Genomic DNA, 13,796 nt, shown 5'->3' with positions numbered 1-13,796 from the left:
ATCTGAGTGTTGGCGTGTGCCCCTGTCTATCCGTCAATAAAACATAACAAGAAAATGGTGCCATTTGGTTCGCTTAATATAAGGAATTTTTACAGATTTTTACCTTTGATACTTAAGTATATTTTAGCAATTACATTTACTTTTGATACTTAATTATATTTAAAACCAAATACTTTTACTCAAGTAAAATTTTACTGGGTGACTTTCATTTTTACTTGAGTCATTTTCTATCAAGGTACTTTTTCCACCACTGAACATGATTTCTTACATAAGGCAACGCAAACCAATGACACCGAGTGACAATTAGAAACAACTACATGCTCCAACAACCTGTTCATCTATTTGTCCCTTGAACTTTGAACACCAGGTTCTGGAGTTTTGGGTTGGCTTGGAGGGAAATCAGGGGGGTGAGTAATGAAATGACCTTTATCCATGCTCTGTAAACATTTTTGGGACTGTTAGCACAACACAAGATTGAGATCTGAACTTGAATGTGTTTTGAGCTAGAATAGAGGATAGATAAAATGGCAGTTTCCCTAAAATGGCCTTATAAATAAGAATGTACCAGTGCTTGAGCCTGCGTGTTGCTAGTAATGTCCACCAGAGAGCACTGTAGAGATCACAATGGAGAGTTAGACATCTTTGATTGTATCTTACAGCCCTTTGTTTTGTCACCAGAGTCAAGAGCCTTCAGTGTAGAATTTGAAACAAACTCCCAGATATTTGGACGTTTTGACTTTCTCTATTGAATGTCCTTCCAAGGTAATTACATGGTTTTCAGAGTGTTGAGTATTGGAAAATAGCATGCATTTTGTTTTAGAGGAATTCCGAACAAGATTAAATCATACAAATTCTGTTAACTTCTTATGGCTGCAGGGGCAGTATTGAGTAGCTTGGATAAAAGGTGCACAGAGGTGCCCAGAGTAAACGGCCTGCTCCTCAGTCATAGTTGCTAATATATGCATACTATTATTAGTATTGGATAGAAACCACTCTGAAGTTTCTAAAACTGTTTGAATTATGTCTGTGAGTATAACAGAACTCATATGGCAGGCAAAAACCTGAGAAGATATCCAAACAGGAAGTGGAAATTCTAAGGCTGGTGGATTTTCAACCAAGCTTCCACTGAAATCCCAGCGAGATATGGATGAGTTTTCACTTCCTACGGCTTCCACTAGATGTCAACAGTCTGTAGAACTTTGTCTGATGACTCTACTGTGAAGGGGGGCCGGGTGAGAGGAGAATTAGTCACCACTGCCATGAGGTGACCATGCGTTGACCATGCGCGTTCACATAAGAGGGAGCTCCGTTCCATCGTTCATCTGAAGTCAATGTAATTTTCCGGTTGGAACGTTATTCAAGATTTATGTTAACAACATTCTAAAGATTGATTCAATATGTTTCTACTGACTGTTACGGAACTTTTGGACATTTCGTCATGTTTTAGTGAACGCGCTTTGTGACTTTGGAATTGTTTACCAAACGCGCTAACCAAAGTAGCTAATTGGACATAAATAACGGACATTATTGAACAAATCAAGCATTTATTGTGGAACTGGGATTCCTGGCACTGCATTCTGATGAAGATCATCAAAGGTAAGGGAATCTTTATCATGTAATTTTTGGTTTCTGTTGACTCCAACGTGGCGGCTAATTTGACTATAGTTCTGAGTGCCGTCTCAGATTATTGCATGGTTTGCTTTTTCCGTAAAGTTTTTTTGAAATCTGACACAGCGGTTGCATTAAGGAGAGGTATATCTATAATTCCATGTGTATAACTTGTATTATCATCTACATTTATGATGAGTATTTCTGTTGAATAGATGTGGCTATGCACTATCACTGGATGTTTTTGGAACTAGTGAACGTAACACGCCAATGTAAACTCAGATTTTTTTATATAAATATGAACTTTATCAAACAAAACATACATGTATTGTGTAACATGAAGTCCTATGAGTGTCATCTGATGAAGATCATCAAAGGTTAGTGATTCATTTTATCTCTATTTCTGCTTTTTGTGACTGCTATCTTTGGCTGGAAAAATGGCTGTGCTTATTCTGTGGCTTGGTGGTGACCTAACATAATCGTTTGTGGTGCTTTCGCTGAAAAGCATATTTGAAATCGGACACTTTGGTGGGATTAACAACAAGATTACCTTTAAAATGGTATAAAACACATGTATGTCTGAGGAATTTTAATTATGAGATTTCTGGTGATTGAATTTGGCGCCCTGCACTTTCACTGGCTGTTGTCATATCATCCCGTTACCGGGATTGCAGCCGTAAGAAGTTTTAAATGACGTTAAAAGCTGTTTGATTCTTCTCAAAAAGCTGAAGTCAAACTGCTGCCACCTGAATAGAGAACAGTGTCATCTACATAAAAATTATCTGTCTCACCCGAGCACAACTCTACAATGTCCGACATACAACAACCTGCCTTAACACACTGGGTTCAATATGACAGGTAGTTCACAAACCACTCTAGAGCATGACCAGTAATCTGAATACACTCCAATCTCTGCACCAAGACAGTACCGACCACAGTGTCAAACGCCTTTGGCAAGTCTATGAATAAAGATATAAAATGCAGCTTCTTATCCAAAGCACAGTGAATATCATTCAAAACCTTCAAAGTTGATGTGACAGTTCTGCGGCTAAACCTAAAATCTGATTGCATACCACTCACAATATTATTTTCCTGGAGGTAGACCTTAAGCTGCTTATTGACTAGGGACTTCAATACCTTTGCCAGAACAGACTATTTAGATATGGGCCAATAGTTATTCAGTGGAGTGGCATCGCCTCCTTTCAAATGAGGTAGGACAAATACTGATTTCCACAACTTAGAGATTTAATTACATTCTAGGGTGAGGTTAAAGATGCATGTTAAGGGGGGGAAACGTTTGCCCAGAGGTAACTATGTAATACACAGCTTGGCTGTTTGGGCATAACTGAACGTTTATTGATTTGCTGGATAAACTTTCTAAAAGCTTATTGCTATGTTTGGGGGACTAGAATAACAGACAGAGAGGAATCTAGCATGCTCTCTATGGAATGTATAATAGTCAAGATCAATAAATAAATCCTCTGGGTAATTCATCTTTGCAAATGTGTAGGAAGTAACACACTTCTCAATGAGCGTTGGGGGATAAAGATGTTATAAGGCATCACCTTGATGTACTTGAGAAGAGGTAACAATGAACATGTTTTGGAGGGCACACATTATAGTCTTATCAGATAATAAAAGGTAAAGCTTTAGAAGGAGAAATCTTGCGGCTTAAAAGTGAGGCCACTGGTAACACCACTGAGTGCCACTGGTAACACCACTGAGTGCCACTGGTAACACCACTGAGTGCCACTGGTAACACCACTGAGTGCCACTGACAACACCACTGAGTGCCACTGACAACACCACTGAGTGCCACTGACAACACCACTGAGTGCCACTGGTAACACCACTGAGTGCCACTGGTAACACCACTGAGTGCCACTGGTAACACCACTGAGTGCCACTGGTAACACCACTGAGTGCCACTGGTAACACCACTGAGTGCCACTGACAACACCACTGAGTGCCACTGACAACACCACTGAGTGCCACTGACAACACCACTGAGTGCCACTGACAACACCACTGAGTGCCACTGACAACACCACTGAGTGCCACTGACAACACCACTGAGTGCCACTGACAACACCACTGAGTGCCACTGACAACACCACTGAGTGCCACTGACAACACCACTGAGTGCCACTGACAACACCACTGAGTGCCACTGACAACACCACTGAGTGCCACTGACAACACCACTGAGTGCCACTGATAACACCAGAATGTCATCTCAAGAACTTCAACTGGACGAAAAGGTATTTTGCATCATCTAAAGAGTCAGACAGGGCCAGTGAATTGTAAAGAATAAGGAGGAGGAGAAGACTGACATTTGGGCTTTTCTTCGGAGCTACACTAGGCTACACTACGCCAAACATTAGGAACATCTTCCTAATATTGAGTTTCACCCCCTTTTGCACTAAGAACAGCCTCAATTCATCAGGGCATGGACTCTACACGGTGTTGAAAGCATTACACAGGGATGCAGGCCCATTTTGACGCCAATGCTTCTCACAGTTGTGTCAAGTTGGCTGGATGTCCTTTGGGTGGTGGACCATTCTTGATGCACACGGGAAACTGTTTAGCATGGAAAAAAACAGCAGAGCTGCAGTTCTTGACACAAACCAGTACACCTGACACCTACTAACATACCCCGTTCAAAGGAACTTAAATATTGTCTTGCCCATTCACCCTCTGAATGGCACGCATACACAATCCATGTCTCAATTGTCTCATGGAATAAAAAACTTTCTTTAACCTGTCCTCCTACCCTTCAGCCACACTGATTGAAGTGGATTTAACAAGAGACATCAATTAAGGGATCATAGTTTTCACCTGTATTCACCTGGTCAGTCTATGTCATGGAAAGAGCAGGTGTTCTAAATGTTTTGTATAGTCAGTGTACGCATCAATTGTTGTTTGGTCTTTTTGGAGCAGACCTTTAATTGTCTTGGACCAAACATGAATACATCTTCTACTACACATTTTAATGTGATTAAAAATCTAAGATGAGAATAATGACCTTTGTGAAGAGAAAGATGAGTGACTCTTCAAAGTGTACTGGAAACCTTAAATCTGGAATCCACATTAGGGGCAAACAGTGCTACGGTTGGCCCCAGTACATTTGTTATTGTTTTTGTTTTGTTTATGAAACAGGAGGAGCATTTAACAATGTGTAAAAAAATAAGTATATTCAGCTGTTCTATTGCGCATGCAATGATGTGCAATGATTTCAAAGGACAAATAATATTGTTTGAAGTAATGTCTTTGTTGTAATATCGCAAACGGACGTGGCAGTTTCACCATTACTGACTCCAGCTGTAAGGGGAGGCAGCAGTGCTACATTGTATCTTCAGGGGTAACTTTACCTCTCTAACTTCATATTCTATTATTTTTCAAATGAAAGCCCCTGTGAAAACTGTCAGACAAGACTGCATTCTTCCCAACATTAAAACAGATTGATATATGGCAGGAAGTTGATAATCAAAAGCGTAGGAGTGTATGGGACAGAACTTGAGGGTACAATTAATGAAAAGTAAACCTGAGGAGTGGTTCTGAGCCACTTTAGGGATACATAAGGGTTCCGCTGGATTATAATCAGGTTCTAAAAAGGACACCTTACTATAATCATTATTTTGTTAGGTTACAGGCTTATTCTAAAATGGATTAAATTGTTTTTTTCCCTCATCAATCTACACACAATACCCCATAATGACAAACAAAAACAGGTATGTCATTTTTTTCCCCTCTAATCTATTACAAATAAAAACTGAAATATCACATTTACATAAGTATTCAGACACTTTACTTTGTTGAAGCACTTTTGGCAGCGAGTCTTCTTGGGTATGATGCTACAAGCTTGGCACACCTTTATTTGGGGAGTTTCTCCCATTCTTCTCTTCAGATCCTCTCAAGCTCTGTCAGGTTGGATGGGGACTGTCACTGCACAGCTATTTTCAGCTCTCTCCAGAGATGTTCGATCGGGTCCAAGTCTAGGCTTTGGCTGGGCCACTCAATGACATTCAGAGACTTGTCCCAAAGCCACTCCTGCGTTGTCTTGGCTGTGTGCTTAGGGTCATTGTCCTGTTGAAAGGTGAACCTTCGCCCCAGTCTGAGGTCCTGAGCACTCTGGAGCAGGTTTTCATCAAGGAACTCTCTGTACTTTAATCCGTTCATCTTTCCTCGATCCTGACTAGTCTCTGCCGCTGAAAAACATCTCCAAAGCATGATGCTGTCACCATCATGCTTCACCGTAGGGATGGTGTCAGGTTTACTCCAGACGTGATGCTTGGCATTCAGGCCAAAGAGTTCAATCTTGGTTTCATCAGACCAGATAATCTTGTTTCTCATGGTCTGAGAGTCCTTTCGGTGCCTTTAGGCAAACTCCAAGCGGGCTGTCATGTGCCTTTTACTGAGGAGTGGCTTCCGTCTGGCCACTCTACCACAATGGCCCGATTGGTGGAGAGATGTTTGTCCCTCTGGAAGGCTCTTCCATCTCCACAGAGGAACTCTGGAGCTCTGTCAGAGTGACCATCAGGTTCTTGGTCACCTCCCTGACCAAGGCCCTCCTCCCCCGATTGCTCAGTTTGGCCGGGCGGCCAGCTCTAGGAAGAGTCTTGGTGGTTCCAAACTTCTTCCATTTAAGAATGATGGAGGCCACTGTGTTTCTAAAGACCTGTTTTTGCTTTGTCATTATGGGATATTGTGTTTAGATTGATGGTGATTTATGTATTTTTTATCCATTTTAGAATAAGGCTGTAACGTAACAAAATGTGGGAAAAGTCAATGGGTCTGAATACTTTCCCAATGCACTGTATTGAGAAGGTTATCCTTGCTCAGCTACCTGCACAGGGCAACAGACAGAAGGCACAGACAAAAGGCACAGACATATTTTGGCTAAAGGTTAGCTTTTTATGGCTGCAGGGGCATTATTGAGTAGCTCTGATTAAAGGTGCCCATTTCAAACGGCCTCGTACTCAATTCTTGCTCGTACAATATGCATATTATTATTACTATTGGATAGAAAACACTCTCTAGTTTCTAAAACCGTTTGAATTATATCTGTGAGAGAACTCATTTGGCACAAACTTCCTGACCAGGAAGTGGAAAGTCTGAAATCGAGGCTCTGTTCTTCTTCCTGCCTATAAATGGGCATGATACGTAAGAGTCTACGTGCACTTCATAGACCTTCCCCTGGATGTCAAGAGGCTGTGAGAGAAGAAATTTCGTGTTTATCTTGGTCTGAAGTGGAATACAGGCTCTTTGTATGACGTGACCCTCATTTCCGGTACTCTGGGGAGCGCGAGGTGGACGGTGGGATTGCCTTCTGTTTAGCTGCCGTTATGGACGACTACTATCTCCGGCTTTGATTTTATTTGATACATGTGACCATATCATCGTAAAGTATGTTTTTTCAATATAGTTTAATCAGATTATTGAAATTTTTTCAGGAGTTTTGCCGTGTTCCGTTCTCTGACTTTGTTGACGATGGAGAGATCCGTGCCACTTGGCTAGTGCGTGTGCTAAATCAAGAGGGAAAGTTGCCGTTCTAAATCCAAACAACGATTGTTCTGGACAAAGGACACCTTGTCCAACATTCTGATGAAAGATCAGCAAAAGTAAGAAACATTTTATGATGCTATTTCATATATCTGTCGTACATGTGAACTAGTCGTGGGCGCCCAACGTGTGGGTACTCTAGCTATACTGAAGCTGCATATCGTAATGAAGTTATTTTTAGAATTCTAACACTGCGATTTCATTAAGAACTAATGGATCTATCATTTCCTATACAACATGTATTTTTTAGTTATGTTTATGAATAGCTATTTGGTCAGAATATGTGTGTCAGAAAAAGTGTCAGGAAAAATCCGGACGTAGTGGGAAAAAGTAGCTAAGTTAGCACAATGTGTAACCATTGATTTCAGCTCTAAATATGCACATTTTCGAACAAAACATAAGTGTATGTATAACCTGATGTTATAGGACTGTCATCTGAGGAAGAAAATCAAGGTTAGTCAAAAATTATATATCTTTTGCTTGTTTGTTACGAACGCTTACTTTTGCTACTGGGAAATTGCTTGTGTTTTTGGCTATTGTGGTAAGCTAATATAACGCTATATTGTGTTTTTGCTGTAAAACACTTGATAAATCGGAAATATTGTCTGGAATCACAAGATGCCTGTCTTTCAATTGCTGTACACTATATGTTTTTCAGAAATGTTTTATGATGAGTATTTAGTTATTTGGCGTTGGTGTCTGTAATTATTCTGTCTGCTTTCGGTGCAATTTCTGATTGTAGCTGCAATATAAACTATGATTTATACCTGAAATATGCACATTTTTCGAACAAAACATAGATTTATTGAATAACATGTTATAAGACTGTCATCTGATGAAGTTGTTTGTTGGTTAGTTTGTTTGGTTCTTGGTTAGTTAGGTTGGCTTTGTGCATGCTACCTGTGCTGTGAAAAATGTCTGTCCTTTTTTGTATTTGGTGGTGAGCTAACATAAATATACGTGGTGTTTTCGCTGTAAAACATTTTAAGAAATCGGACATGTTGGCTGGATTCACAAGATGTGTAAGTTTCATATGCTGTATTGGACTTGTTAATGTGTGAAAGTTAAATATAAAAAAATATATATATTTTGAATTTCGCGCCCTGCACTTGAGCTGGCTGTTGTCATAAGTGTACCGACGTCGGGCTTGCAGCCATAAGAAGTTAGCTAACTTCACCATAGAAGTCTGGCATAGACCGGGATGATGCCAAATTGTAAGAATGATTTCTGCGACACAACACAATAATGACCAATATTTCCATCCAAAAACAAGAGAGGGTGTTGTTTGAAGACAAGGTAGCATGGTTTCAGAGGAGCGGGAGTGGGAGATATAAATACGCTCTATGCCTCTGCATCCGCAAAGGGAAGATGAGAATAGCAACTGTATGTGTGGCCTGTAGAAAGGCCTGAGACACTGCACACACACACAGTTATCTGTGTGTGTGTGTGTGTGTGTGTGTGTGTGTGTGTGTGTGTGTGTGTGTGTGTGTGTGTGTGTGTGTGTGTGTGTGTGTGTGTGTGTGTGTGTGTGTGTGTGCTCATTCTCTGATATGATTTCAGAAAAAAAATGCACCAGTGTTAACTAGCTAGCTACTATTTAGTATTCATGGGAATATTGGCGGTTAGCTGTGAAGCACAGAGCTGATAAGGCTAGCCAGTGAAGAATTGAGATGTGTCTCTAGTCTATCACCCTTACCCCATTCTCTGCCTTTAAATGATTCAAATGTACATGTACCATGTACCATCCAGATTTCAGACCTCACAGAGTTTGAAGAAGTTACGAGAGAGAACAGAAAAAGACAGCAAAGTTATCTAGCTGAACAAAGAGACATCTATGGAGTTCAATAACAAAGAGCTGCAAGTATTAAGCTAGTCCTAAATATATCAACAACGATAAGCATTGTATTTGGGAGAAATCATTTGCTAACCCTGAAACCTCAAGTAAATCTTGTAATGAATAATGTGGCAATTGAGCAGCTAGAGTAGACTAAACTGCTTGGTGTAACCCTAGATTGTAAACTGACATGGTCAAAACATATTGATACAAAGGAAGCTAAGATGGGGAGAGGTCTGTCTGTGATAAAGCACTGCTCTGAAGTCCTACAGGCCCTTGTTTTATCACACTTGGACTACTACCCAGTTACATGGTCAAGTGCCACAAAGGACATAGGCACATTACAGTTGTCCCAGAACAGAGCAGCACCGCTGGCCTTTAATACTGGCTCAAAGTAGGAGAGATTGACTGCATCCCTACTTGTCTTTGTGAGAGGTATTGACGTGTTGAATGCACCGAACTGTCTGTTCAAACAGCTAGTACACAGCTCAGACACCCATACATACCCCACAAGACATGCCACAAGCGGTCTCTTCACAGTTCCTATATCCAGAACAGATGCTGGAAAAGGCATACAGCCATACTACATACAGCCATACTGCATACAGCCATACTACATACAGCCATACTACATACAGCCATACTACATACAGCCATGACCACATGGAACTCTCTTCCACATCAAGTAACTCAAGTGAGCAGTAAAATCAAATTTAAAAACATAAAACCTCATGGTAGAATGCGGATACACACACACATACGCACACACACTAACACATGCACTCTCCACACACACACACAGCAATATTGTAGTATTGTAGTGTTGTAGTGTAATATAGTAATAATGTCTTGTATGATGTATTGTTTTATTTATTATGTAGGCTGTTGTGTTTTAATGTAATCGTTTTAATCCTGCCTTGGCAGCAGCTAATGAGGATCCTAATAAATACTAAATAGCCTATTATTTATTTGTAAAGTCTAATCCTTTTTAAGCTTGCTGAATTTTTATTTTTATTTTTTTATTTTACCTTTATTTAACTAGGCAAGTCAGTTAAGAACAAATTCTTATTTTCAATGACGGCCTAGGAACAGTATATTCCAGTTGAGAATGCAAATAGCCAGTATGATGCAAGCCTGGAGTATTCATTAGAACAGGAGAAAACTATCACCCTGACAACTGACTTTGACCTTTCTCTTGAGTCTTGATTACCGGAATGTTCAGCGAGTGTTGGGCACAACCTCTGAAGAAATAGATACAGTACATCTAGAGACTCCTCACACTGGCTGATCTTTGAAGGATCCAGCACAAATCGAAAGACTATTACCAAGATGTTCCTTTGACTTCCAATTTGCATACCGGCAGCAACAGAGAAACCGAGTTTATTGTGTCAAACACTTATTTAGTTCCGATATTATTTCACCTCTGCGATCTACGTCTACGATACAGAGATACAGAAACTCACAAGAATATTGAAAATAAGTTCAATTAACACTATCTGATGGGAAATTGGGGACGTATGTACTGTAGACTAATCTCCAGACAGACAGACAGAATGTCATCCCTTCATCAATCAAACAAATGTGATTGTGTTCATGAGATGTTCTGCTGAAGCTACTCAGCACACATGTTAATCCCATCCAGGAACACATCATCAGTGCCGACACATTACGGAAATATCCATTCAAAACTACCCAGAGGTCTTGTCTTAAAACCTACATCAGAATCACTGCTAGCTAGCCAGAGCCGTCTGCACGGTCTTCACCTGAACAAATAGGCAAAATCACAGGCTTCGTCATGCACTTGAGGGGGTGTTGCTTACTAGTGCATATGCGTCACACACATTTTTTTTCTAGCAGCCCAGGTGGGAAATTGGAAGAAAAAAATAAATGTATATTGAATTGCCATTTGCAAGGGCTGTATATTACATTTTAATTCAAACAATTTAACCAGATTTAACTTGCAAGATGGTCTTTAAGGTCACACAGAACAATTGCCATTGGTCCTGAAGCATTTCACACTGATATCCTGTTGTCTATAAGCTACAAATCAATGATGGTTCTTTATTGGCCTTGACAAGTGTACAATATACAGGATGCTCACTCATATTTTCGACATTAAAAACCCATCAATATTCAAACAGAAGTTCCAAAGTTTTGCCTATATACACAATGACTCCGCCATGAGCCATGGCCCTTACTCAGCCACCACCAACAAAAACCCTCAAGTTATAAATAAATGTTTAATTTGTCTACAATGGTCCATGCAAATGTTAACTGATGAGGATGTTGCATGTCTTACAGTTGAACATTGACATCAATGACCAGCAAAATATTAGCATCAGGTTGGGTAAGATTGTGTTTCGTTTTTGTCCTTTTCACAGAAAAGCTTCAAAATGATTATCATGGCATTGTATACAACTCATGCAGACTACTGTGAGAAAAGAGAAAAACATGTATGCACTCACTACTGTAAATTGCTGTGGATAAGAGCATCTGCTAAATGACTAAAATGTAAACTGTAAAGACAGAAGAAAGCTCGAATAGCTCCCGATGTCTGCATGACAAGATATTCTCTAATATTAGGTGAAATAAATACATCTATTAAGCTATAAACTGTCTGTCAGTGAGCAGCGAAAAGGATCAGACTCAGCCCTCACTGTCACAGCAAACATCTGTAGATTATCCTGACCATGTCTTGAATAAATGGTGTAGTTTCTTAAAATGTATTTTAAATAGTTTATTAACATATTTGTCTACGATTTATGAATAACCCATACACTAGTAAAACATTCCATACCTGCTCTTCTTGCTTTTGAGTTGCATTTGGCTCCTTGGGAGTAGTCATGATAACTAACTACACAGCGTAGAGATCACAGCTGTCAAGTCCTGAACAGACAGGTGCGGAGTGCTGCGAACCGTACCGTGCTTTACATTTCAATGCAGAGAGAGAGAGAGAAAGGAAGAGAGAGAGGAGAGAGAGGAGAGAGAGAGAGAGAGAGAAAGGAAGAGAGAGAGGAGAGAGAGGAGAGAGAGAGAGAGAGAGAAAGGAAGAGAGAGAGGAGAGAGAGAGAGAGAGAGAAAGGAAGAGAGAAAGGAAGAGAGAGAGGAGAGAGAGAAGAGAGAGAAAGGAAGAGAGAGAGGAGAGAGAGAAGAGAGAGAGAAGAGAGAGAGAAGAGAGAGAGAAGAGAGAGAAAGGAAGAGAGAAAGGAAGAGAGAGAGGAGAGAGAGGAGAGAGAGAAGAGAGAGAAGAGAGAGAAGAGAGAGAAGAGAGAGAGAGAGAGAGAGAGAGAGAGAGAGAGAGAGAGAGAGAGAGAGAGAGAGAGAGAGAGAGAGAGAGAGAGAGAGAGAGAGAGAGAGAGAGAGAGAGAGAGAGAGAGAGAGAGAGAGAAAAGAGAGAGAGAAAAGGGAGAGAGATAGAGAGCGCTCAACTTCACACCAATCCCCGAGATGTCACACGGACGGACGCCTTTTCTTATTTTGACAACGAGTATAATTTGGTAGAGCAATCATCGCTGCAGCTGACTGCATATGGCACTGGCAGTCGCTTCAGCACAGAGAAAGTGACATTTGGTGGGTGGTCGGGCAATTCAGCTTTCACCATCATTATTGTTATTATTATCACCATCATCATCACATCTGATGTTCAACCAGTTCTCTGACCACTTCTGCACCAGTGTTGCTGCAGATGACTGTTGAAACTTGACCCCAAAAAGTGTAATAAAAATGCATTTCCAATATCCTCCTACAGTAATAATATGGTGGATCAAACGTGAAGGTAAAAGTGAAATAGTTAGGCTATCAAAATAAACACTGTTGTCAGTCAGATTTCTTTTCTTTTACATTATGAATAATTAAATATTTTGCACTGAACTAAAGATTCATCTACACTGCAACTACACAAGGTGTTCTCCAAATGAGGCAACTATGCAAACAGGGTTGGAATTGAAAGCCAGAATTACAAACATGCATAAAAATAGAAAACATTATACTACACACCCACAAAACTAGGAACCACCATCAATGCACTTTCTTTAAAAAAGTTATACATTTGTCTGTCTTAAAACCTCTAATTTATTTTCTGTAACACAATTAAGCCCAACTAATTAGACAATCCTTACATTTTGATCACATTGACATTGTTAATTAATGTTGGCACTGTTCCTACCCCTCTCCTACTTTTCTCCCTCCTAACGCTTACAGCTCTTGCTCAAGGCTAATTCATGTTGAACCACGTTTTGCCCTCTATATTGTCCTGGAGTCCCTGTGCCTCCGCGGTACCCATGGGAGCACACGTTTCTTCCTTCAACCACAGAGCCTAATTTTAGAAGTCTGCCAATCAGCCCTCTCCTCCTCCCCACTGCACAATGAGCTGTGAGGACTGAGGAGCCTTCCGCTCTGAGACCTGATGTGTCTACCTATTCAGCTCACTTTGAGCAGTCGGCACCCCAGCCCTATTGCCAGCAATGGCGCGCATGGACACACACTCACATAGAAACACGGGTCTGCATTGCTGGGGATGGTGATTCAAGTTTGAAGAATGAGAATGTGAGTTGTTACATGATCTTGGTTATTAGTGTTTATGCTTTTCAGGTTCTCCTCTATTCATTACTGGAAGAACTTGAAAATGTCTCTGCACACTTCTAGTCAGATCCACACTTATTTTAGTAGTAGCTCCTGTAAGCTTTCAGCTTGCTTTGATGAAGGTTGACTGACCAAAAGCTTAGATACTATTAAAATAAATTAGGATCTTACTGGAAGTGTGAGGAGACTTTTTCCTGTTTCTCCAGTTTGG

General features: G+C 40.4%; 1 protein-coding gene across 4 annotated transcripts in view; it reads right to left on the bottom strand.

The window, feature by feature from the left end:
• The window catches only part of LOC129814021 (dipeptidyl aminopeptidase-like protein 6), a 164,887-nt gene that overhangs the window by 68,349 nt on the left and 82,742 nt on the right, over positions 1 to 13,796 (bottom strand). Inside the window, exon 1 of one of the 4 annotated variants that reach the window (XM_055866763.1) lies at positions 11,802 to 11,937. The exons of the other annotated variants lie outside the window; for them this stretch is intronic. Coding sequence (XP_055722738.1) covers positions 11,802 to 11,849 — 48 coding nt within the window. The 5' untranslated portion in view covers positions 11,850 to 11,937. Of the gene's footprint in view, positions 1 to 11,801; positions 11,938 to 13,796 lie in introns of those variants that run through there. 4 annotated transcript variants of the gene reach the window in all.

The sequence above is a fragment of the Salvelinus fontinalis genome, chromosome 17, assembly GCF_029448725.1.
Source record: "Salvelinus fontinalis isolate EN_2023a chromosome 17, ASM2944872v1, whole genome shotgun sequence".
NCBI lineage: Eukaryota > Metazoa > Chordata > Actinopteri > Salmoniformes > Salmonidae > Salvelinus > Salvelinus fontinalis.
The sequence above is the reverse complement of the archived record's forward strand: the minus strand, read 5'-3'. Positions and strand labels throughout refer to the sequence as shown.